The 27,025-nt window shown below is 40.0% G+C and overlaps 2 protein-coding genes across 2 annotated transcripts in view; one reads left to right on the top strand and one right to left on the bottom strand.

Moving 5' to 3' along the window:
* Window positions 1–4,536: 4,536 nt before the first annotated feature.
* On the top strand, window positions 4,537–25,852 carry LOC120533701 (proteasome subunit alpha type-6-like). Its single transcript, XM_039760601.1, has 7 exons — window positions 4,537–5,304; window positions 12,533–12,627; window positions 13,723–13,804; window positions 13,881–14,036; window positions 20,218–20,396; window positions 20,489–20,583; window positions 25,738–25,852. Exons 1-7 carry the CDS (start codon window positions 5,229–5,231, stop codon window positions 25,793–25,795), a joined length of 741 nt encoding a protein of 246 aa, XP_039616535.1. The 5' UTR covers window positions 4,537–5,228; the 3' UTR covers window positions 25,796–25,852.
* The window catches only part of nfkbib (nuclear factor of kappa light polypeptide gene enhancer in B-cells inhibitor, beta), a 43,512-nt gene continuing 42,337 nt past the window's right edge, over window positions 25,851–27,025 (bottom strand). The window contains exon 6 of the mRNA XM_039760600.1: window positions 25,851–27,003. Coding sequence (XP_039616534.1) covers window positions 26,959–27,003 — 45 coding nt within the window. The 3' untranslated portion in view covers window positions 25,851–26,958. The remainder of the gene's footprint in view (window positions 27,004–27,025) is intronic.

Genomic DNA, 27,025 nt, shown 5'->3' with positions numbered 1-27,025 from the left:
GTGTTGTATGGGCCTACAAGGGGAATATGAGTAAGCACACCATTGTCAGAGATGGCTGCACACATGGTGATATTCCCTCCCCGCTGGCCTGGAATATCAACAGTAGCTCTGTGACCAATGAGATTCCTTCCATGCCTTCTACCTTTAGGCAGATTGAATCCTGCTCTATCAACATATACGAAATTATGGTTCCCTCGAGTCCAGATCCATTATACACTCTACACCAACAGAAAACAAAAACATAATTATAGTACATATTGTATGTAAAATGTTATTTTGTTTACAGTATTTTGGACAACATATTTAATCAAATAGATGCAGACCTGTTCAGATTTTACTTACTTTATTTTACAATGCAGAAATATAACTAAAGTTGTACTGTTTACTGTAGATTACAGTATCCAAATAAATATTTCACCTGAACATATTGGTAACGCAGCTCCTTTACTCTGTCATCATTTCTTTCAAATGGGACCTGATAGATTTGTTTCATGCTCATTTGGTGTCTTTTCAGCACTCTGTCAATTGTTGAGACACTTACAAATGGGATATTCTCAAATACGTTGTCTTCAATCACAGCTCTCTGTATCTCCTCTAGTCAAATTGCATTATTTGCAACCACCATGGCACAAATAGCCTCCTCTTGTTGAATAGTAAAAAAATGCCTTCCACCACCCCTGTGAGATTGTCTTGCAGTACTATTTGAACAGTATTGTAAAATGGAGAAAATATATACAGTAAATATACTAGTGTACAATACCAGCAGTAAGTCAAACCCGTTTCCAGTGAGAGTTGGACTTCGCCAGAGCTGCCCTTTGTCACCGATTCTGTTCATAACTTTTATGGACAGAATTTCTAGGCGCAGCCAGGGTGATGAGGGGATCTGGTTTGGTGGACTCAGGATTGGGTCACTGCTTTTTGCCAATGATGTTGTCCTGTTTGCTTCATTAGGCCGTGATCTTCAACTCTCTCTGGATCAGTTTGCAGCTGAGTGTGAAGCGGCTAGGATGGGAATCAGCACCTCCAAATCCGAGACCATGGTCCTCAACCGGAAAAGGGTGGAGTGCCCTCTCAGGATTGGGAGCGAGATCCTGCCCCAAGTGGAGGAGTTCAAGTATCTCAGGGTCTTGTTCACGAGTGAGGGAAGAATGGAGCGTGAAATCGACAGACGGACTGATGCGGCCTCTGCAGTGATGAGGGCTCTGCATCGGTCTGTCGTGGTGAAAAAGGAGCTGAGCCATAATGTAAAACGCTCAATCTACCAGTCAATCTATGCTCCTACCCTCACCTATGGTCATGAGCTATGGGTAGTGACCGAAAGAACGTGATCGCGAATACAAGTGGCCGAAATGAGTTTCCTCCGCAGGGTATCTGGGCTTTCCCTTAAAGATAGGGTGAAGCTCAGTCATCTGGGAGGGGCTCAGAGTAGAGCCGCTGCTCCTCTGCATCGAGAGTAGTCAAATGAGGTGGCTTGGGCATCAGATCAGGATGCCTCCTGGACGCCTCCCTGGTGAGGTGTTCCGGGCATGTCTAACTGGGAGGAGGCCCCGGGGAAGACCCAGGACACGCTGGAGGGACTATGTCTCTCAGCTGGCCTGGGAATGCCTCGGGATTCCCCTGGAAGAGCTAGAAGTGGCCGGGGAGAGGGAAGGCTGGGTATCTCTGCTCAAGCTGCTGCTCCCGCCATAGACCTAGAATTACTAGATACCGCTTGACCAGCAGCATCTTATGTCAGCGTCACTGCCATATTGCGAGTGGCACTGCTGCAGAGTGAAGTAATGAATAATGTGCTGCTTGGGACTGTACAAATCGCTGTACACTCCAATCCAGATCCCGGGGGATTATATTTCATAAGTAATGCTGAACAATTGTTTTGGTTATATTTGGCCATTAGAAAATTCCATTTAATCTTAGCACTCAAGGTCACCTTACAATAAAATTAACCAACATTAGTAAAATTTAAACAAGAGAATGATAAATCAAAAAGCAATAATTAGCAAACAAATAAAGATAACTGGCAGTAACCATGCAAAATTCACATTTAGTATGCCAGTTTGAAAAGATAAGTTTTGATGGCAGTTTTAAAATGTGTTATTTAATCGAGCTGATGTATATGAGAGGGAAGAGAATTCCCGAGTTGAGGAGCACTATGAGAGGCACTCGAGCTCCCATAGAACAGAGGATCTGAGTGAGTGAGAGGAGTGCAAGTCTGTAGGAGATCAGTGAGGTTGTGGAGAGATTTAAATGTTAAGAGCAGCATTTTACATTGTATTCAGTAGTGAACAGGAAGCCAGTGACGTTGAGAGAGAATAGGTGTAATATGTTCAGTGCATTTAGAACAGGTTATTACCCTGGCAGCAGAATTTTCAAGAAGTTGTAAGCGATGGATATGTTTTTGTGGGATGCCAGATAGAATAGCATTACAGTAATACGTGAGGTGACTCAGGCATTAACCAATACTTCAGTACTGTGTTGTGTAAGAACAGGATGTCTAGAAATGTTTCGGAGATGGAAGAAGGCAGTCCGAGAAATGTTAGTTATATGGGAGGAATTATTTAATAATAATAATTATTATTATTTGATAATTTCCATTATTAGTGTATAAATGGATATAAATAATTGCATGTAAACGATTCGCCAAAACATTATTGTTTTTTCATCAGAAAACCTGGTTTCCACATAAACCTGTATTAGTTTAAAAGGCACTTTTGCCACTCGCAATAGGGTGGACACGCTGAATCGTGTCGACTGGGCAACACAGTGAATCCAGCGTCTATCTATGTATGTCTATGGCCTTCGTGACCCGATTGTATAAGCGGAAGAGGATGGATGGACAATAGAGCATCAACTACGTAATGAAAATATACAGAAAATCAAGTTACTACAAACTCTGTACTTTGAAGCTTTACAATATAAATATTTTTATATTACAGTACCCTCCTGTTCTCCTGACGAAATGTTCGTATGATTGAGGACACAGTAGTTCGCCCAATATTTGGCTGTACCCTTCGACCACTTCAACCACCCTCAGCCATTGTGAGACCATGATTGACAACATGGTCCACAATGGTGGCCCTTATTTAATCAGGAACAACCCTGTGTACTCAGCCTACTCTTCCTCTACCTCTGTTTTGTCTCCCTACTCTTCCACCCTGCATTCAAAGTCGCCTTCTTCCAGGCTGTTGCACCTGTTCATTAGCTTGTGGTTGATCCATTACCGTGTAAGAAAATGTTTCAGTAATCTGTGTTACGCTTGGTCATGTAAACAGTGCTTTGGTACAGTTTTCTGTATAGTAAACAGTTATATACTGTAGATCAGTCAGTCACTTTTTAACCCACTTCATCCTTAACAGGGTCACTGGAGCCTGATGGAGCCTATCCCAGCTAACAGAGGGCACAAGGCAGTTAACAAATCCTGGACAGGATGCCAGTGCATCACAGGGCACACACACCCCCACACCAGGGTCAAGTTAATATCACCAGTGCACCTAACTTGCATGTCTTTGGACTGTGGGAGGAAACCCACACAGACATGGATAGAACATGCAAACTCCACGCAGGGAGGACCCAAGGTGTGAACCCTGGTCTCCTTCCTGCAAGGCAGCAGCATTACCACTGTGCCACCATGCTGCCCTAGTTATATAGGTTGTTTTTTTATTATTATTAATATCATAATAATGGGGCAAAATGTGTATTTGTGAACAAAAGCTCAATACAATGCCACTGATGTATGACAGCAAATGTAAACAGTATAATACTGTATATGGTGGTTACATTTAAAGTAAATCAAGTATTGTCAATCGTTGAAAAATTAAATTTCAAGTTTCCCTAAGGTGTTTTCTTATTACAATAGTTTAATGAATAGTTTAAAAATAAATTACACTTAGTAATGTAAAATATTCAGGACATCTCTTGTCACTGTTTTAAGATACATCATTGTTGCAACAGTCCTATCCAGTTTGGAGTTGGCAACTATTTCACTGCAAGCCACCCATCCCAAGTTCCCAATTTTAACTAAGTTACGTTTCTTTTCATGTTGTTAAAAGTAGTTTTAGAGTTTTTCAGTCCTCATCCAAAATATCTGAAACGGTGGGTGTCCTAAATATACAAGATCATGTTGTGCAATGTTTAATAAATTACAGGACTCTACAATCTACTCATCCGTTTTCACACCCACTACATCCAGGTCCTGTACAGGCAGCGAACAATCCGGGATAGAGCCCCCTAACTAGAAGGCTAAAATATAATATCCATCCATTTTCTAAACGTGCCACATCCTGGGCAGGTTTGTAAAGGGGGATTGGAACCTATCCTAGCATGCATCAAATACACGGGCAATTTAGAATGTCTTTTGACCACAGGAATGAACCCACACGCTTACAGGAAGAGTATGCAAACTCCACACAGAGAGGACCTGCTTCTTGAAACATGCCTTCCTTGTTGTGAGGCAGCAGTGTTACAACTGCGCCACCGTGCTGTTCTTAATATGATTTAACAAATCAAACAATCATATTAATTGTGTGGGGAATGCGTGGTATGTGCCGAACACTTTGTTCAGTTAGATTATGCAGGTGGACGCGGTGTTAAACGCACACTAGTGTGCAGTTTGATTGCGTTATATACGATTGAGAAGCCGATGCAAACGTCCGGGCGCCCTTGGCTTGGGCTTCAATTACACCGATGTACTGAACTGCACTGACGGACAATTTGGGCAGGGCACCCCACAAGTTACGGAAAAAGAAACAAAATTTGTCAAGTCCTTTTACGCTGAGTGGTGGCTGCCACGATAGCACTGGATGTATTTGGCTGATTCAGAATGACTCGTCCATATTCTAATAATAACATCGCTCCTAAGGAATCTACTAAGTGATGTAGTGTAAGTGATCTGCCCTGAAACAATTACACTCACACAGAACAGAAAAGATACACTCAGACATAACAGAAAAGAAAGAAAGAAAGAAAGAAAGAAAGAAAGAAAGAAAGAAAGAAAGAAAGAAAGATGTCGCTTCCGCGGTCTCCGAGGCACAGCCGCTAGACCATCCGCCAAGTTCAGGTGCTGGCAGCTCTCGGGTCACCTGGCCACAGTCCCGCGATTTTTTGCACTGAAGTTCCAGTTAATACCGGGAATCCGGCTGGCACCCGCGTCAGCCAGCGTGTCGAAGCAACGAAGAGAAAGTGAAAGTGGAGCTCTTAAACGGCGTTGCCTGCTTTTATCTTCACCCAGAACCATGTCGAGAGGCTCCAGCGCCGGTTTTGACCGGCACATCACCATTTTCTCTCCCGAAGGGAGGCTATACCAAGTAGGTGAGTGTCCGACTGGCCGGGAGTGCGTGTTTGGGCGTGATGCCCAGATAGGAAGGGAGAACAGCACGTCAGAAAAAGTGCCAGTCATCTCAGTAGGGCGACGGAGACAATGGAAATCAGCTTTGCTTGGGGCCATCAAGGCCGGCGACAGGAAAACTTATGCGACTTTTGCCTATTTTCTCGACAGCTCCTGATAAACTTCTTAGCGGCTACGTATTAGCGGGCCAGTATTGTTTATTTTAGCTTTTTGCAACGCTTCCCAATATCGCCCACCTTCTTTGGCCTGATCTGTTTCCTGACATAAAATGTACGGTTGGTCTGTTTCCTGACATAATATGTTTCCTGACATAAAATGTACGGTTGAGTCACTGCTGTTAGGTCTATCGTGACTCATCCCCAGGGTGAATGGTGCAACTACTTTATAACGTCTAGTATACAAACACCGACTGAAACCCCCGCCCTCCATTAGGTTTTATATCAACAATGAAACACAAGTCCCTTATTGCCAAAACAGACAGGGTCAAAGTTGTGTGGGCAAAGCTGCAAGTCCATATGTAATAAGAAATGAAATAGCAGATCTTCGGCAGTTCAGAATCGTTTGTTTTTGTCTCAGTTTGCAGTATGAGCTATTTTATACTCCTTGTTGTACCAATCTGTTCTTGTAAACAAAATAGCCCATTATGTCAGTTTCTTGATAGATCTACAGAAGTGCACATGCTCATCTGTTTCCGAGGAGCAGCAATTGCATCATTTTCTTTCCTTTTTAGCATAATATTGCTTCAAGAGGAGCTGTGGTTTACTTACCACCAGTTTTGTACAATGTGTTCCTGTTTAGCAAGAATTTTGCAGGCCATGAGAAGAATTATAAGCAGTGACAGCAGTATAGTGTGTAGTGTAACCTTCAATGGGACAGGGGTATAGAATATAAAAGAGGATTTTGGAAGAATCTGCAAGAATACAAATAGGTGTTTGGGTATTTAATTAGGCTTGACTAATTGATTTTGCATTGTATCTCTCCTGTTTGAGACTAAGTTTGCTGACAGAACAAAAGAGGAAGTGGTAGAAATGGCAGGAGTGGAAACATGATGCCAGAAAAACTGGGTCTGACACTTTGCAAAAGAAGACCCACTTGTGAAATGAATTCCAAAATCAAGAACAAAAAATAGAGAAAGAGAGATAAGATTTGTCTTGAAGGTGGAGGATGGACACAAGACATACAGAGAGGCCCATAGAAGTGAAGAATACTAGCTTTAATGCACCAGGCATTAATAATTATTTAATGTTTCTCTCAATTATAAACTGTTGTGTCTTTTATCTGTCTGTTTTCCCTAGTTTTTTTCTTGTTTATAATGTGTGAGCTCGATGCATTAAGCAGCACAGTGACCTCTCTACTATGCCCTACCCTGAGTGACCATAGCTTCTCAGGCTAATCTTTTTACTAAGAAGGAATGATGGTTTTTCCCAGGTTTGTGATTAGGCTGATCAGTGCAAGGTTGTGAGTTTTAATTCAGGCAAGGGACCAAGCTGCACTGCACAAGGCACAACATTGTAGCACTATTATACATTTTCATCTTTGGGAAAGATTTGTGCATGTTTTGACATTTATGATATGCTGTGGACATATTAACACTAACTAATCCCTTAATGTCTCAGGAGCTTTTCTGTAATAATTTTTAACGTTTTGCAATCAGTGCAAAGATTGAATTAGGAAGCATTCATTATGGAATTAAGGGCAGTCCTGAATAATGTCAATCAATCTGTCAGTCAGCAATCCATTCTTTTTCAGAACTTGATTTATCCTGTGCAGACTTCACTGGAAAAAGGTTAATCATAGCAGTAGTCTTATCAGTTTAATTCAGTTTAGTTGTATTTAGAATGTATAAGCCAATTTTGGTAAAAGCTAAATGTAAATATGTCATTTACTTACCCGCTTAATCCAGACAAGGGTTGTGGGCTGCCTGGAGCCTATCCCAGCTAGCACAAGGCAGGAACAAACCCTGATCAGGGTGCCAGCTCTTTGCAGGGCAAACACCCAACACACACACACAGAGGCCAATTTAGCATCATCAATTCACCTAACCTACACGTCTTTGGACAGTGCAGACATGTGGAGAACACGTAAACTCCACACAGGGAGGACCTGGGACGTGAAACCTTATACCCTTACTGTAACTACCATGGCACATCTGAGCCGACCCTATAAATATAATATGAAAAATAAATGTAACAGACACCAAAAATAAGTATAATGCCATGTGTAAAGGACTATTTTGGAAACAAATGATGACAATTTCATTCAGATAGAAGACAGCTCCATCATTTGAGATGATACATTTATACCAAGGCAGCTGAAGTGCCCGCATAGACAGTGAGGGGAAAGAAAATCAAAACAGTGCAGTATTGTCAAATGAAAAAAAAGATTCTTGTTAACTAATTACAAAAATATAAGAGAGCATTAGAAGTTTCTCCTTGTAACAAATAAAGATCTATCTATCTATCTATCTATCTATCTATCTATCTATCTATCTATCTATCTATCTATCTATCTATCTAATCCAACAGCAGCTCCAACAAAAGTACACTATACTAAAATAATGAGTCTTGTTTCTTTATTTAAAGGACTAGGTGTGTTACCTGGCTTCTCCCAGGAAATTTCCTAAGAGAATGGGCCTTGGTTATAATGGTGTCAGTTAACTGGATATATCATAAGTACTATGTAACTGAGTATGATTCTGTACACAATATTTATTATTATTATTGTTATTTTTTTACCAGGGCCTAATATTTCTAGGTTACCAGAGTTCCTTACCCTTGAACATGCTACATACAATTGTCCATAAGTAAAACACTAGTGTGTGAGTTCAATTCATGTTTTTCTCTTTACTGAGCTACACAAAGTTTAAACTTACCAAGGGATTCTGTCACTTTCAGCTTGTGTTGTATCCAGGGCTTGAAGTCGGACAATTTGCTGAACCAATTCTTCCCAGTTTCTGCTTTGCGAATTGGAGCGATCTGACCTTCAAGAGGACACCTTAGTTCTCTGTAATATTGCATGTATTTCATTACCAAGTGACTGTAGTCCCATACACTGTTGTTCAGAGTATATGTATATACAGTGCATCTGGAAAGTATTCACAGTGCATCACTTTTTCCACATTTTGATATGTTACAGCCTTATTCCAAAATGGATTAAATTCATTTTTTTCCTAAAAATTCTACACACAACACCCCATAATGACAACGTGAAAAAAGTTTACTTGAGGTTTTTGAAAATTTATTAAAAATAAAAAAACTGAGAAATCACATGTACATAAGTATTCACAGCCTTTGCTCAATACTTTGTCAATGCACCTTTGGCAGCAATACAGCCTCAAGCCTTTTTGAATATGATGCCCCAAGCTTGGCACACCTATCCTTGGCCAGTTTCGCCCATTCCTCTTTACAGCACCTCTCTAGCTCCATCAAGTTGGATGGGAAGCTTTGGTGCACAGCCATTTTAAGATCTCTCCAGAGATGTTCAATCGGATTCAAGTCGGGGTTCTGGCTGGGCCACTCAAGAACATTCACAGAGTTGTCCTGAAGCCACTCCTTTGATATCTTGGCTGTGTGCTTAGGGTTGTTGTCCTGTTGAAAGATGAACCGTCGCCCCAGTCTGAGGTCAAGTGCGCACAGGATCAGGTTTTCATCCAGGATGTCTCTGTACATTGCTGCAGTCATCTTTCCCTTTATCTTGACTAGTCTCCCAGTTCCTGCCGCTGAAAAACATCCCCACAGCATGATGCTGCCACCACCATGCTTCACTGTAGGGATGGTACTGGCCTGGTGATGAGCGGTGCCTGCTTTCCTCCAAATGTGACGCCTGGCATTCACACCAAAGAGTTCAATCTTTGTCTCATCAGACCAGAGAATTTTGTTTCTCATGGTATGAGAGTCCTTCAGGTGCCTTTTGGCAAACTCCAGGCGGCCTGCCATGTGCCTTTTACTAAGGAGTGGCTTCCATCTGGCCCCTCTACCATACAGGCCTGATTGGTGGATTGCTGCAGAGATGGTTGTCCTTCTGGAAGGTTCTCCTCTCTCCACAGAGGACCTCTGGAGCTCTGACAGAGTGACCATCAGGTTCTTGGTCACCTCCCTGACTAAGGCCCTTCTCCCCGACGCTCAGTTTAGATGGCCGGCCAGCTCTAGGAAGAGTCCTGGTGGTTTCGAACTTCTTCCACTTACAGATGATGGAGGCCACTGTGCTCATTGGGGCCTTCAAAGCAGCAGAAATTTTTCTGTAACCTTCCCCAGATTTGTGCCTTGAGACAATCCTGTCTCAGTGGTCTACAGACAATTCCTTTGACTTCATGCTTGCTTTGTGCTCTGACATGAACTGTCAACTATGGGACCTTATACAGGCAGGTGTGTGCCTTTCCAAATCATGTCCAATCAACTGAATTTACTACAGGTGAACTCCAATTAAGCTGCAGAAACATCTCAAGGATGATCAGGGGAAACAGAATGCACCTGAGCTCAATTTTGAGCTTCATGGCAAAGGCTGTGAATACTTATATACATGTGCTTTCTCAATTTTTTTTTTAATAAATTTGCAAAAATCTCAAGTAAACTATTTTCACGTTGTCTTTATCGGGTGTTGTGTGTAGAATTCTGAGGAAAAAAATGAATTTACTTCATTTTGGAATAAGGCTGTAACATAACAAAATGTGGAAAAAGTGATGCACTGTGAATACTTTCCAGATGCACTGTAAGTGAGCTTAACAATCCATGGGGGACAACCCGAACAATCACCCCCTTTTGAATTTGTATGTATTTTATATTACATCTTTGAGCTTTGCCAAACTTTCCTTCTTCCACTGAGCTTCTGCCTGCGGCATTCATTTGCATAAAATGGTGGGCACATTTCTTTATACTGTATGTGAGAAGGAGATTTTTAAATTGGCTCTAAAGTTAATTTAAGCCATTGAAATAGTTTTAAGAATCTGGTTTATGGCCATACTTAGTTTTTGTAGAGTGGTAACTGGAGGACACAAACAGCCTAACCATAAAGCACACCTGTAGTCAATTGTGCTTGGGAACTGACCACCTTTTTTAGTTAGTAACTTTTTGTACTTTATTTTGATAAAGGAAATATCCTTTTAAGACAGAATTCTTTTATGCTGGTTTTCAACTTTTGTTTGTCTTGACTTTGTGGCAGTTGTGGCCTGTAGAGTGAAAAAAATGGAATGACCACAAACCCAGTTAAAATAACAAAAATGCAGTAGATAACACCGGGTGTTCGGTCCTCTGGAAGTAAGTAATTCAATTTAAATCATAAATCTTTTTGTGCATGCCTAATACAATAAAGATCTCCAAATAAATCTATAGGGTGGCTGGTCCACCTGTCTATGACAAGAACCTAAGAAGTACTTCTTCCTACCCACCTGCCCTGTTTCCTCTTGTTCCTCTTGCTATGATGTGAGCCTTTGTCTTCACTGTGCTACTGACTTCAAGCTCAGATGTTTAGTGACTGGAAAGAGTCTTTAAACCTCTTCCAGGAACTACTTCTGAAAAGCCTCCCAGAATCATTTCTGGGGTCAGAATTGCCCCCATCTATTATAAAAGGACCAATCAGTCTATCCAAGGCCTGCATAAGTGGCAGAAGTCAAAATGTAAGGTAGGACTTGTGGTTGCCTTCCACTTCCCTCAGTTATAAAGCTAATCTGTGTCAGGATGGTAGAACTGGCATCTCATCCAAAACAGTGTATTATATATGTATGAAACTGTCAGTGACTTTACACAGACTATTCCTTTTTTTGTTTATCTTGTTGCTCTTCTGTTTTTTCTCTAAAGTACCCCAAACACATTCTATTTGTTTAATATTTCTGATCCAACCTTTATGGAAAACTGAGTTACACACTCTGAATTCCATTAAGCAGAAATATAAGTGGATGGATGAACTAGAATTGACATACCAACTTTTCTTAATGTGTTTAGTTGCATGTATTTCAAATGTCCAACACTCCTGGGTCTATATAGCTCCATTTTCACATAAAAAGTCTTTAGTATTTGTACAAAGAAATCGTGGCAGTAATCAAAGTTAGTTATTCAATAGATGGACAGGAGCAGTTAACATACTGAAGAATGCATGAAGTGCTTTTTCCTTGAGTAGATGTAAATTTAAACAAAAAAAGAGTAATGTGGGGTCAGTTGGTAACTATTTCTTGTCAGTGCATGTGTGATTTTATTTATTTTTGCCCTGACATGGACTGGTCTCCATGTTCTACATTGATTTTGATGCCATAGTGATAGTCCCTAGTTTCAAGTGAGTATAAACTGAATTACTGCAGCAGATATATAATGCTTTTAATATTATGTAAGAAAAAAAGCAGAAAAATACAAGTAGGGAACCAGGAAAATGGTGCGTGTAATAACTAGTTATATTTGTGTTGAATACACCACATTTTAAATAGTAAATTGTCACTGTTTGCCCAGTTGCATGGTTTGTACTGTTTTCCTACAATTTTACAACAAAAATGAGTTTACACACCTTGAGTGTATTGTAGTAAAGACCAAATGTAGTGAAAGTATCTGTTTACTTAAATACCAGTATGCAAAAATGACAGCTAAAAAGATTACTTTAACAAATTAGTGTTTAGACCTGCCCAAATATGCATAGCGGTAGTAAAATTAGACAGGAAACTGCTTTACATCAATTTACTGTATATTCTGTAGGCAGCAGTGTCCTAATGTTGCCATATATGTTATGTTTTAGAAAGTGTACTGGTACCAACATTTTTTTTGATGCAGACTAGAATTGTGACAGAAGTCAAGGCCTAGATTGGAACTGTGATTGAACATGTACAATAAGTGGAAATGAGGTGGTATAGTTGTGAAATAGACCTAGACTGGCTGTGTGATTTGGAATATAACCAACACTTTAACAGTGAATGGGTTTAGGAATGTCCTGTGGTGAGTTGGCACCCTGCCCGGGATTGGTTCCTGCCTTGTGCCCTGTGTTGGCTGGGATTGGCTCCAGCAGATCCCCGTGACCCTGTGTTCGCATTCAGCGGGTTGGAAAATGGATAGTTGGATGGTTTAGGAATACAGTTTGAACTGTTGTTCATTAATCAGAGGTTTTCTTTCTTCAGTCTTTCATTGCTAACTCTCATACTTAACTCTTTATAATCTGAAATGTTTAAAATTTTAGCCAAAAAAACATGTTCAGTTGTGCTTCTTTTTTTTTCTTTAGAATATGCCTTCAAAGCAATTACTCAGAGTGGCCTGACAACAGTGGCTGTGCGTGGAAAAGACTGTGTTGTGGCTGTGACGCAGAAAAAAGTTCCGGTAAGGTTGATTAGATACTGTGATAGTGCAAATGTGAGGATTACGGTTATAGGCCTATCCAAAGCAGAACACAGTAAAGATCACAGGATTAAGGAATGTAGACTTGTAGTTCCAAGTTCCCAAAGCGAGTCTCCGTTGCCAGGGTCTGGGTGTTTCCTGCTTATGCCCACCCTTAAACTGGCATTGCACCCAACCCTATTTCTCATCTTGTACGGGTTGTGCCCACACAGTTGGCTCAACATTGCTGTTTTGGCTGACCCTGGCTAGGTTATATAGGTTGATTGACCACCAGGTGCTCGCCAGCAGATGCCACCGCTCTAGAAGTGGGTTCCAGTAACCCTATAACAGGCAGAGTACACTGTTTTTTATCTTGTACCTGCATTGTGAACCATTGTTTGTTTGACCTTTCAGCTCAGACCTGTTTCCTAATGGAGACCCTACCAGGAGCACAAAGCTCCAGATGACCTAGCTCTGAGCATTTGCTCATGAGCATGAAATGACTAGGATGAGGATCAGCACCTCCAAGTCTGAGGTTAGGATTCTCTCTCAGAAAAGAGTGGATTGATCTCTCCAGGTGAGGGAGGAAAAAGTGGCCTTATTGGAGTAGTTCAGGTGTCTTGGAATCTTGTTCACGAGTGATGGAAAAAGGGAGCATGAGATTGACAAGCAGATTGGAGCAGTGGCAGCAGGATATCCCCTCTAGACAGCTCCTCCTTACACTGTTTAAGGCATGTCACACTGGGCATTGACCCAGCAGTAGAACCAGGACATGATGGAGGGATTATATCTCTTGGCTGGTTGGGAAAGCCAAGGGATTTCCTCAGAAACAGCTTGAATCTATAGCTGGAGGAAAAGGAAGTCTGAGCTGACCTGCTTGGCCTCAACCCTCACTAGGAAAAGTGGTTGAGAAGACGAAATGATGATGAGATGTGACTTATACTAAGAAATGGACTGAAGGGAATGGGACACGCCCTGATTAGAACACATTACTGCAGGACTGTCGAAAGATGCAATCTTATTGTTGATTAGAGGGAATTTCAGGTGAGTGTGAACTTTAGACAGAATAATCACAAAATTCTGTTTCTTTCTATGTAGGACAAGCTGCTGGACCCAAGCACACTCACCAACATGTTTCAGCTCACCAGCCGCATCGGTTGTGTAATGACTGGGATGACAGGTGGGGAGTATATCACGGTGCCAGAGGAGAATGTCTGCATTCAGCCACTTGCCTAAACCTGTTCTCTTTTTTCTAGCTGACAGCCGCTCCCAGGTACAAAGAGCTCGATATGAAGCTGCAGAGTTTAAATACAAATATGGATATGAGATTCCAGCTGACATACTTTGCAAGCGCATGGCCGACATTTCACAAGTTTATACACAGAATGCTGAAATGAGGCCACTGGGTTGCAGTAAGTGGGTATTTTCCTGGTGTGAATGAGACTTAAAAGTGTTCAGTTAAAAAAACTATAAAGTATGGGTGTTAGAAACAATTGGAATTAGCAAACATCTCATCAACTTTCAAGTGCTAGCATTGAGTTAACAGCTAACATTTTAATTTGAGAAAACAGCAATGCTGTGATAAAACAAACTTTCTGGTTTTAGTAAACTGTTAAGTAATATTTGTGAAGTAGCATAGTTATTGAATGCTTAAAATTATTTTAAACCTTTTATACAGCCAATAATGTATTGCAGGAAGAGCTTGTAATTTACTGGAAAAGCGTGTTCACCCAAGTTATTTGGGATTTCTAGTCTGTTAGGACAATGTTCAAGTGATAAGACAAATAATATATTTCATGAAGGACAGTAACACTGCTAATTGTGCTTATGGAGTTTTTTTTTTCTTATAGACTAACCATCTCTACTTTTTCTGAAATTACATCCTCCATTAGTGCGGCACAGTGGGTAGCGCTGCTGCCTCGCAGTTAGGAGACCTGGGTTCGCTTCCCGGTTCCTCCCTGCGTGGAGTTTGCATGTTCTCCCCATGTCTGCGTGGGTTTCCTCCCACAGTCGAAAGGCATGCAGGTTAGGTGCATTGGCGATCCTAAATTGTGCCTAGTGTGTGCCCTGTGGTGGTCTGGCGCCCTGCCCAGGGTTTGTTTCTTGCCTTGTGCCCTGTGTTGGCTGGGATTGGTTCCAGCAGACCCTCGTGACCCTGTAGTTAGGATATAGTGGGATGGATGGATGGACATCTTCCATTATTATGTTGTATAGAGTCGGCACCAATCTCAACACAGACAGGTGAAAGGTTGTACATAAGTACATAACAACACCCATGTCAGGACAATTCAGAGGTGCTTGTAAGATTATTATGCATAACTTTGGGAAGTAAGAAATTGGGTTACTTGGAGAAAACTGATTTGGATACAACAAAAAAATGTAAGCTGCACACAGACCGCGATCTGGCCAAAAATTTAACTCTGGTCCAAGAAACTATGAGACAGCAGAGTTAACACTGCAGGGCTGTGTCTGCCATTGTGTTTAGTCTATAGTAAACCTTTGGATAGTAAAAATAAATTTTTCTTTGAATTATACAAACCCAAATCAGAAAAAGGTGGGATGGTATGGAAAATGCAAATAAAAAAAAAATGCAGTTTTATTTAATTACAGACAGTATTATCCAAATATATTTCATGTTTTGTATGGTCAAAATCATTTTATTTATTAATTTACATCCATTCCTGTATTTCAGGCCTGCAGCACATTCCAAAAAACATTGAGACAGTAAAGCATTCACCACTTTGAAATGTTGCCGTTACTTTTTACAAAACTTTTAAAATGTTTTGGTATTGAGGATACCAAGCTATGAAGCATTTCAAGTGTTATTTTGTCCCATTCTTCCTGCAAACACTTCTTAATAGTTGTAAAACAGTACAGGGTTGTTGTTGTTGCATTTTTCGTTTCAAAATTCTCCACACATTCTCTGTTGGGGCCAGTCCAGTACCTGTACCTTCTTCTTCCACAGCCATGTCCTTGCAGTGTGCAGAATATGGTTTTTCATTGTCTTGTTGAAAAAGGCTTGAATGTCCCTAGAAAAAATGTTTTCTTGAAAGCAGCATATGTTGCCGTAAAACCTCAATGTACTTTTCTGCATTAATGCTGCTATCACAGAAGTATAACATTGCATTTGCCAAGAGACTGACACAACCCCATACCATTACAGACCCTGGCTTTTGGACTTGTTGCTGATAAATCTGGATGGCCCTTTCTGTCTTTGGTCTGGAACACACGGCGTCCATTTCTTCCAAAAAAGATCTGGAACATCATTATTTCATTTTTTTTTTTACCTTATTATTGACCGTAATTTGCCTCGTTCCAACTTTTTTGGAATGTGTTGAGGGCTGAAATGCATGAATGGATGAACATTAACAAATGAAATGAATGAAGTCAGTCAGTCATTGTCCAACCTGCTATATCCTAACACAGGGTCATGGGGGTCTGCTGAAGCCAATCCCAGTGCACAAAGCACACTAAGGACAGTTTAGGATCGCCAGTGCACCTAACCTGCATGTCTTTGGACTGTGGGAGGAAATCCACGCAGACACGGGGAGAACATGCAAACTCCACGAAGTGAGGACCTGGGAAGTGAACCTGGGTCTCCTAACTGCAAGGCAGCAGCGCTACCACTGCATCACCGTGTTGCCCATGAATGAAGTTGACCAGACAAAAGATGAAATATCTTGGGTTCATGCTGCCTGCTTTAACAATCACTGTGTTTTTTATTCATATTTTTCATACCATCCTAACTTTCTGATTTGGGGTTATAAATGTAAACATTTTCTTATCAACATGACCTAATTTGTGATAAATGTGAAATCTGACATAAAGACGTGGAACAAGATATTTTAAACCACTATTTGTTTAGAATAAATTAGGCAGACATAATGGAACTTGAGTGACAGATTCCAGTTTTGGACATGATGCATGTGGGAGTGGAGCAGTTTACAAAAACAAGAAAACTTGTTTAGTGGATAGTAGTTTTTAGGAAGTGTAATGTTTCACTTGTATCAGAAGCTGTAACAGGCATTAATAAGGTGGTGCTATTAAATTGACTTGACTAAGTTGTTTAGTCACATATAACCATAAAAATTGTGGTTAAAGAAAGAAATATTTTATGCTTTCTAGTGCATTTATAACTAAAGTAAATAAAATCACTCTACTTAAAAAAAAAAGATTTATATATTTTATTTTTTACTTTTTAGTTTTTGAGTATTTTGCAAATGATTTTTCTTTAATCATTTTCCATGAATGGGAAGCTTCTTTAAAAGTATTACATAATATATCTTCTTTGCAGAATTATTTGAATACTAAAAAGAATTATATTTTGGTGTCTAATTTTCTGTTCAGGCTCGTATGGGATTAGCACTCTGTCGCTGCAAAAAAAATCGACGACAGAACTGCTAGCTTAGTGCACCGTGATCATCAAGGCTACTCCTTCTCACTAGTAAACAAGTAAAGTCGGCATGCATATTTACCCACTCCACTCACTGGAAGAAGCAAGCGAGGGCAATCCGATGCGTCTCTCACTTGTATGCTCCTATATCTCACTATATTCTCTCCCTGTCATTGTTGTGTGTGTGCGTTAACTGGAATCACATAACCATTCATTTCAGTGAAGTTTGTTACGTAATTGCATAGGTTTTGACTGATTATTGTACTGTCATCAGTACTGAACACGTATGCAAAATTTGAAGAAATCCGCTTTGCCAAAACTGGGTTTAAAATCAGTTGCAAGATTTGACCCAGACAAACAGACAGAGGAGACAAGTTAAATAAAATCATTTAATAATAATAAAAACAATGCACCTACAAGCTAGCTTGAATCATATTATACAGTAGTCTTTCTTGTAAGCAATTGCAGTGACATTTTTTTTTTTAAATACAAGGTTTACTTTATCTGCAAAACACTTAGAAATTACGTAATTGAATTACTTTGTTATTATCTTTTTAGAAGTGCATTTAACTGAATATACATCAACACATCATTTTTCTTTCTTATTTACTCAGTTCATGTTACTGAGCGGCGGCACGGTGGCGCAGTGGTAGCGCTGCTGCCTCGCAGTTAGGAGACCCGGGTTCGCTTCCCGGGTCCTCCCTGCGTGGAGTTTGCATGTTCTCCCGTGTCTGCGTGGGTTTCCTCCGGGCGCTCCGGTTTCCTCCCACAATCCAAAGACATGCAGGTTAGGTGGATTGGTGATTCTAAATTGGCCCTAGAGTGTGCTTGGCGTGTGGGTGTGTTTGTGTGTGTCCTGCGGTGGGTTGGCACCCTGCCCAGGATTGGTTCCTGTGTTGGCTGGGATGGGCTCCAGCAGACCCCCGTGACCCTATTCGGTTTCAGCGGGTTAGACAATGGATGGATGGATGTTACTGAGCAGCAGTGGGCAAAAGAAATAAATTGTTTGTAGATGAGATGCCAGTTCAGTGCATGGCATTGAACTGATTATATGTACCTAAATACTGTATGTTAGTCATTGTGTTATGCATTTTATGAAATTAGACTTTTGTCATTATTTGGGAATCATTTAAGGTATTTCCAACAATAGATGTAGTCACATTTCTTATGTAAGCTTAACAGATGTGCTTATCATGAAGTCTTTAGACGAAAAAAGTGCATTTTAAATTAATAATGAAATTTTGGAATACATTAATATATGTGTGCTAAGTGGGCATTCTGATTGAGTTTGTAGCAAGACTATGTCATCAGCTCAAGTGCATACAAATGGTGCAAAATGAAACATAGTGTTTTATCTTTTAATTTGAGTAAAATTCATCAAGCACTGTTGATGGCAGCAGATTTTGATGTTTTTTGCTGCAATGTTGTAATTTAACATTGCTATGCAATTAACATACATACATTGCGTGTGCTTCTTCCAGGTCTTATGTACATACGCAAAGCCCTTTTGTTTTCTTTACTTGTTCAGTTTTTCAATTTAAACTTTACTATTTATTTATTTTTTTAATGATACACTGATTTTCATTCCATATCCTGAAGGCGTAAATATGAGTGTGACCTATAACAGACTAAAACCCTTTCCATGGCTGGTTCCTATCTAGTGCCTGTTGCTGCCAGGATTGCTTATTCCTCACCCCCAAATTATGTCAATGGAGTGTGAGCAATGTTGTTATGTACGATTATTCCCTGATGTTTTGGTTGTTAAGTGAAACAAACTTATTAGAATCATTGCTCATACTCCATTGACACCAAAATCTGTGTCCTGTAACATTTAGATGTAATTTTAAACTACAATAAATCTTTCATATTTGGGAGATATAGTTTTACTATTACAACTAAAGCAAAACTGCTAGGGCAGTATTTATAATAAACTTTCTACTTTCTTATAATTCTCCACTATATGTATAGACCACATATGGCCAAAACATCCAGCTCAGTCAGTACACCTTTTGATCCAACATAAACATGTACAAGTATTAAAAAAAAAGTTTAAATATACAAGTATAAATCTACCAATTATATTTTCTTCAGTGATGCGTTCATAAATGATCTGTTACATGTGTATGAAATTGAAAGACTGCTGCCATGACACAGTTTCCATCATACACTACACATCGTTGATATCTTAGCACATGAATTCATTATTGCAGAATCAACTCAGTTATTCAAAAAGCTTACCAAGATAGGAAAAAATGTAGGAGAACATTTATTCTGTAATCAGTAAGCTGGCTACTTTTTGCGGACTAAAATCATACAAACCCCCTTGCATTGCAGCTTTTGTGCTTTCAACAGTAAGGATTGTTGAATATTATTTATTTGCACTTCTGTGGCTTATGGCACTTACTGCAGTTTGAACTAATGAATCCTTGAAGGGCCTGAAGTACTTGCCATTAAACACCAAGCAAACAAAGCTAAACAATTACAAGTATCCCTTTTTACATTAGAAAAACAGAATTAAAACATTTTCAAAATAACCGTACACAAAACACGTTTGTGAGACAGTGCTACTTAAGGAGAGAAGTAAACTTACAAAAATCTCTTTTAAAGTAAGGGAATGGTTCCTTGGTATGGTTTCACCAATGCTGGCTACAAATTTTCTTTAAAAGATGGGTAAGAGTGGAGTAGTTCACTTCAAGACCTCTCACATCCAATACAGTATTTTAAATGATGAACAAAGTTCAGCTTTTGTTTTATGTAAGTGCAAAAATGTTCTTTTTAAACTGTGGAAAGGAAATCAGGATATTTTTGTAACCTCTACAAGGTTTTTAGAAAATTGCTCTCGTTTTTCCCCTTGCTAATACTGAATCTGTTTTATGGTTCCCTGAAATAAAAGGAATGAAAAGTCCAAATTAGGCACACTGTCCTTAAAGATATAATTTAGCTGCCATCATTCAGTGCTATCTAAACACTTATCTGTCACTGCTAAATTGTAGCAGCTGCCAGCAGTAGATCCTCAACAGCAGGCAATTCACTCTTAAAATGAGACCTTCATAGACTGAAACAGCATACAGTCTCATGGCCATTGTTCTGACAGAAATGCACATTTGTTGTATTTGGCTTTAAGTGAACGTAACCAGATGAAGTTTTGGAATTATTGTACATATTGACAGTATGTAATACATAATTGTCTGGTTCTGTAGGTATGATTCTCCTAGCTATTGATAACGAAGTTGGTCCTATGCTTCTGAAGTGTGACCCAGCTGGCTACTACTGTGGGTACAAGGCGACTAGTGTAGGTGTGAAGCAGACTGAAGCCAATGGCTATCTTGAGAAGAAAATGCGCAAAAAAATGAATTTGACCTTTAATACCACAGTTGAGGTAAATCTCAGTGGACTGCCCGGCAACACAATTAACATCAGTCCAGCTTAGTCCTTTTATTTCTATTAACTTCTCTTTTTGTTTCTTTGTAGCTTGCAATAATGTGCCTGTCTTCTGTCCTTTCACTGGACTTTAAGTCAAGCGAGATTGAAGTTGCTGTCGTCACTAGAGACAAACCAAAATTCAGGTAACCATGGCTAAACCAAGCTTTATCTTGTGTTCTGCTTCCCCTCCTTGTTTATTCAGCACAAGAAACTTTAATCCTTCTTTTTGGATTTGTCAGACATACTCACTTTCTTTTATGTTATTTATATTGATCAGTTTTGTAAGAGGGCGGCACGGTGGCGCAGCTTCCTCGCATGGAGTTTGCATGTTCTCCCCGTGTCTGCGTGGGTTTCCTCCAGGCACTCCGGTTTCCTCCCACAGTCCAAAGACATGCCGGTTAGGTGGATTGGCGATTCTAAATTGGCCCTAGTGTGTGTCCTGCGGTGGGTTGGCACCCTGCCCAGGATTGGTTCCTGCCTTGTGCCCTGTGTTGGCTGGGATTGGCTCCAGCAGACCCCTGTGTTTGGATTCAGCAGGTTGGAAAATGGATGGATTTTTGTAAGATCTCATATTGTCTCAGCATTTCACCTTTTCTCTATCTTAATCCCATTTTACTTTACCAGCAATCAAGCTGTCCGCATAACAGATAACTGACTTGCCCAAGTGCTTCAATGGCCAGTGGTGAATCACCAGCCTGTTGATCGCTGACTGTTGCCCTACCCTACTGCCAGTCTTCAACTTTACTCAGGTCCAGTGGTGGCTGGTGAAAAAAATTTGGGCATGGGCACAGTTTTTTGGGGGAACAAACTGAAGCAGCACTAACCTATTATAAAGTGCCTTTCACATCTCTCTCCCCACCTCTCTCTCTCTGGTCATTCTACATGCTCTTGTGGTCCTCATCATAGTGCCAATGCACATCTTGTTCTGTCCAGTACCAGACCCATGGGACAAATCCAGGCTAAAATGTGTTATACACTTTTCCATCATGCTGCCCAATCTGATGTCAGGTTTTCATTTCTACTGTGCTTCAAAACTTCAGTCTGTGATAGCCATAGTGCCCTTGTTCTTCCCATAACTCGTCCTATAGATGTGAAAAGGAACAGGTGTGTCTGCCACCCACATTTTATACTACACCAGTCTCTAAATTGCCCAATCATCTACCAACTTGCCCAGTTCCCTGTTTCTGCCAAAACTCATACCATAATGTCCACACCTACCCCTCCCCCCATAATCTTCCAATAACACATCCATAGCATAAGTCCAATCCAAATCTAATTCTGCCTTTGAGTGCCCATTCCTTGGCCATTTCCACTGCATGCCATAAATCCACATCATACAATCATTAGTCCTCTAATTTTTTTTGCATCCCAGTTTATCATTTGCCACACCCGCAGAGTCATTCACATCCTAATTTTATTCTACATTTGCTGCCAGTCGGCCCATTCCTATGCAAGGTTGCTAGGCGTACCTTACCTGGGCACAAATTCACATTGTAAGATCCATAGACCCCCACATCTTAAAACATAATTTTCCCCACCACCCTGTGTTGTACTACACCCACAGGACAAGCCCAACCTAAATCTTATTCTGCCTTTACGATCAGGATACTGAAGTTTCCTTGAACATAAATTTTGCCCTCCTTTCCTCCAGGCCTGAAATTTCTCAATTACTTTCAAATTAAATCGAGTCATTTCACTTAGCCTACCTTACTATGGTCTATATCAGTGATTCCCAGTTTTTTTTTTTCTGTAGTGGCACGTTTTGTAACTAAAATCATCCCAAGGCACACCACTATCTTACTAACCACATACTGTACATTCTGTATGATACATGTGCTCAACTGCCTGAAGAGGTGGGACTAACAGAGAAGCTGGTAAAAAAAACAGCTCTGAGATCAGCATTCGCAGACAAGGCACTTAGTGAGCACTTTGGTGGCATCTCCAAGCTGCTTCACTCTTATCCCCACCCCTCTTTGCCTCAGAGGCAACTTATATGCCCACTATCCTCTAGCACTGTGAGGCTCACGGGCAACTACACCCCCAGGGCAGAAGGACTCTACCAGCCTGGAGATGTGTCTGAAATGCTCTAAGTCATAGGTTCCCAACCTTTTTTGGGTCAGAGCCCACTTTTTCAGATTCAGTAGCAATTGGGTGAACTATACTACACTATATATTGAAAAACAATGACATATTTTAAAAATTATTTTATTAGAAGATATTAACAATATTGGTATAGTGCTCAAAGTATGATTAAAAAAATATATTATTAAAAAAATGAATATAATATTATTAGTGAATTAGTGAGTGGGCTGAGCTTGGTGTGATGACACTAATTTTTCAATGTTTGGTGCCATTTTTGTCATCAGCAATCTTAAATTGCTGCATTCCACTATTGACAATGTTTCTTTTCTTTGTTAATAGATTGTTGACCATGCTAAATTCTCTTTTGGCTAAATATGATGATGGAAGACTTGTAGATCATCTAATTCATGCTGCCATCAGGGAAAAGTAGTGTCTCTTCCCAATGAAGAGGCGTATCCGTGAGATTTGTTGTTGTTTGGTGAAAGTGAAATCGACATACGTGAGCGGCAGAGACGCAAAGTGGCTGGCGGGTAGTGCAGGCTGGGGGGGTTGGCAAGCAAAGCGAACAGGGGGAGAAGCCCCCTAGTTTTTAATAAGTAGGTCCACGTAAGTTTTCCTTTGAATGTTATCTGTAGGTACTGCACTGTAATTTTAGGTTTACACTTGCTCTGAACAAATTCTGAAAGAACCTGGTATTGATTAAAAAAAAAACAAAACTTCTCACGTATTTAAAGTAATGTTCAATTAACCTGTCAAAACATGCATACATTCAGTCCTCTGCACATGTGTTAATCTTGTAAGGACTTGCATGATCTGAGAATGCATGACTTGTGCAAATTTGTAAATGTAATGTACCACCTACTTTTCACCTACTATTTAATACGCATGGGTCTTTCTTATTGGACATTTAGAATAATTGGTTAAAACATGCGTTCAATGATTTTTAGTATTAATCAAACTTTTCAGCGCGTTCTTGCGAGTATTGCCCAAGGTGGCAGAGGCTGGTCCTCAATGCCCCCTTAATATGTCTTGGACCAGAAATGCCCCCTTAGATTTCTTCAGAGCCCACCGGTGAGCAGTACTGCCCCTGTTGGGAACCTTAGCTCTAAGTGCTGTGTCTGCAACATAGAGATCACAGAGCTGTTTTTATGCCAGGCAGTCCTGTCCTCCTCAGACAAATCTTGACCACCCAAGAAAGTTGTCTTTCTCAGCTTCAGACCCAGGTATGCTACACTATTATTTCCACTGCACACCTGGGCAGCTCTTATGGCGCACCACTGTGCTGTGCACCACATGCTTGATAAACACGACTCTAGATGACTGTGGCTCCTCCTTTCATGCTGCTTGCATTTTTCAGAAAGATGCTTTAGGTCTCGTAAACCCGTTGGTCTTCAACACTTTGAAACAGCAAACAGGGAAAGCAAAATAAAAAAAGACACTACTCCGTTTCTCATAACAAGAGCAGGAAGAAGTTTTGTGTGTTAGCTCGTCCTCAATCACTTGCCTGCTGCTGAATTCTTAAGTCAGGTTGGTCAAGTCCAAGCTCTTTTATCTTGTTTTTTCTTCAAGTGAATGACTTATGAAGGGGTATTTTATTAAAGAAATAATACAATTTTCGTTGATTTCTTAAGTTCCCATCTCTGTGAAGTCGCACTCACTCATCTGTAGTTACAGTAATGGTGGGTGTGAACTTGAAATAGTGCATTAACAACTGTCCATTAGATTAAAAAAAAAAAAACAAAACTAAATCTACACTAATTTAATGCCAATAAATGTGGGATCTGAACGCAACTAAGTAAAGGGCAGCCTCAGGTTACTTGTTTGCCAAAAGATCAAACACTTACATACACTCTGATTTGGCCAGCGTCCTTTACTCAGGAAATATAGGTATTCACACAGCAATGACACAAATATAAGTCAGAACCAATTTTTAGTGGATATTGACATGCTCTGACACCAAGCACATTGTGCAAATAAATTTATTTCATGATTATTTTGCATTACCTAATTATTTTGAGTAGAGTTTTTAAAATATTTGGGAGGTTGGCACTCAAGCACCCCACATTACAAACCGCCATTGCTCCGGATATTCTCTTGTATTTTGCCATTCCTTATATCATTTTTTCCAGTTCCAGTTCAGTATATCATGCACAAGTGATCTTTGTGGATTAGAAAACCTACACAATTTGGAATGTTCAAAAAAATGTCAATCTTTTAACTAGTACAGTAGCATTGATAATTGGGTGATTCATATTAGACAAAAATCTGTTAAACAACATCATGAGAGAGAAAAACAGATGTGTTATGAAGAGCATACAAAAGTTGCCTGGGCAAAGGAAAAAACATTGATTAATTTTCTGAATATACCTTTTTGATTTAAAGTGTCAACAGCAAATTGTTGAAGATCCCAGGAACATTGCTGCAAGGCAAAAGTGAAAAGTAGAATCTCCAGTTCACCTAACATGCCAGTCAAAACAATCTCCTTTGGTGTAGATTGAGAAGATAGGAGTGTGTTTGAGCTGTGAGGTAGTTGGCTCATTACAGTGATGCAGAAGGAATCAAATAGCAACGCTTGTTCCATGGTTTGAGCTTTTGAGCTCAAGTTCTTTCCTCAGTTGTCAACGGTTTTAGACCAACAGCAACTTGAGGCAGAATGATCGTCTTCAGCAGAAGTTGCCAACTACGAGGCAAGCAACATTAGTATTTTCCCTATCTTTACAGATTCAATTAAATAAACCAGGCTGCAAAATTACCGTAGTTATCTTAGTCATCCCGGATGGGCCGTAGGTGCTGAAGAACTCTTTGATGCTCACTTCTTGCTTTCCTGTTAGCTACTTTTTTGTCAGTCGTGATTCAAACGGAATCTTCCTTTGTATGAACTTGTCTTAGATTTTACTCATCATTTTGTCACCTTTGAAAGGATAAACATGCTTCTCATACACTAGTGGAACAATACAACACAAATATATTTATAAACATTTCTGGCTGGTGCTTTTTTATTTTCCTGAAACTGTTCACAAATTACAAATGTGACAGGTGGTAGTGAAAACGCTGTATACTGCAGTATGAGAAACAGTCTTTCAACTTCTTTTTCAGATTGCTAAATTTTTTAAGTTTTCACAAGTACTCTTAAGAACTAGAAAAGGCTAAACCAACCTTTATCTTCATGTAAAGACTTTAATGCATCAAAATCTTTTTTTTTTTTCCTTCTCTAGGATACTGACTGAAGATAAAATTGAAAGCCATTTGGTGGCGATTGCTGAACGGGAGTAGAGATTCTGTCATTTCCAAATTTTACCTGACTGAAAATAAAACAATACAACAATAGTACTTTTTAACTTTTATGGCTGCATCTTTCTTTGCAAGACAAACTTTAACAGTTTGACAAGATTGTTTAAGACAGTACTGGACAAATCACTAAAAACGGCACACTGCTCTAGACAGTAAACAGATTTATTAAGTACTTCATTCTGGGTACAGACATTCACATCAGTGAGCTCCTAGTAACATGTCTGGCCCTACAAACACTACACTGGCCCCCGTCCTCACAATTTTTAGATACTTTGCTGCCTTTCAAAGTACAAGTCTCTGCTTCACTACAATATTCGCCACCAACCAACTGCAAAGGACGTACAAATGAATCATGAGAACACTAGCTGGCATTTTTTTAAGCAGCGTTAAGCTTAAAAGATAGTAGCTGCACAAGTATGGTTTTCATAAAACAGGCAAAAAAAGACAAGATCTTCAAAATCATGAAATAATTACATTAAGTGGCATTTAAAAAAAATACACTGAGTCAACTGGACAATACAGCCAATCCACCAGATCGATAATCAGCTTCAAGGGGCTGCAGAAATCCTGGGCTTCTCCAAAATGTAATAATGGTAACCAATTATGTTGTGCAGTGAACAAGCCATCCATGGTGTCACTCTCCAGGGGGGTGGTAGTGCTTTCCCTTCAGGTGACATGTAGTTCAGGTCCAGCACAGACAGCTACTGCATATGCCACAATATTATGCCCAGGTGGGCTGCATGTACGCAAAATTCTAAAAACATGGAGTACAGACATTAACATGTACAGCAAACAATTTTGACCTTTATATATACATACTGTGAGATGTCCCTTGAGGTCAAGGAATCACAATAAATTAGGCATGTGGTTACTCCACAACTCCTCGGGCACAGATGCAGAGCAGCCAATGAACTGCAAGCCACAGTGATATAATTCCTGGTAGCACCCAGTAGCACATGGCACCACCTAATACTACAGTGTCCTCAGTCAATACACTTGCCACTAGGCTATTGTGGTAGACCACATCCTCTCCTCTTCTAAATTTAGTCCTGAACCCCATAACACATAAAAAAAAGCATTATTTCCAGCGTCTGGATATTGGCACGATCTGGAGAGTCAATGGGGCCATTTTACAGAAGTCTCTTCTACACAACGGGATGTCCATTAATGACCAGATCATCAAACTCCTCCTGTAATTCAAGAAAGACTTGT

This window comes from Polypterus senegalus, chromosome 8 (assembly GCF_016835505.1).
Source record: "Polypterus senegalus isolate Bchr_013 chromosome 8, ASM1683550v1, whole genome shotgun sequence".
NCBI classification, from domain to species: Eukaryota; Metazoa; Chordata; class Cladistia; order Polypteriformes; family Polypteridae; genus Polypterus; species Polypterus senegalus.
The sequence above is the reverse complement of the archived record's forward strand: the minus strand, read 5'-3'. Positions and strand labels throughout refer to the sequence as shown.

What these genes read in the sequence shown, in the direction of transcription:
- LOC120533701 (XM_039760601.1), top strand. Translation starts at nt 5,229, where the DNA reads ATGTCGAGAGGCTCCAGCGCCGGTTTTGACCGGCACATCACCATTTTC. An exon ending in AGGGAGGCTATACCAAGTAG is followed by an intron (nt 5,305 to 12,532) that starts GTGAGTGTCCGA and finishes TTTTTTCTTTAG; the next exon opens with AATATGCCTTCAAAGCAATT. An exon ending in TGTAATGACTGGGATGACAG is followed by an intron (nt 13,805 to 13,880) that starts GTGGGGAGTATA and finishes TCTTTTTTCTAG; the next exon opens with CTGACAGCCGCTCCCAGGTA.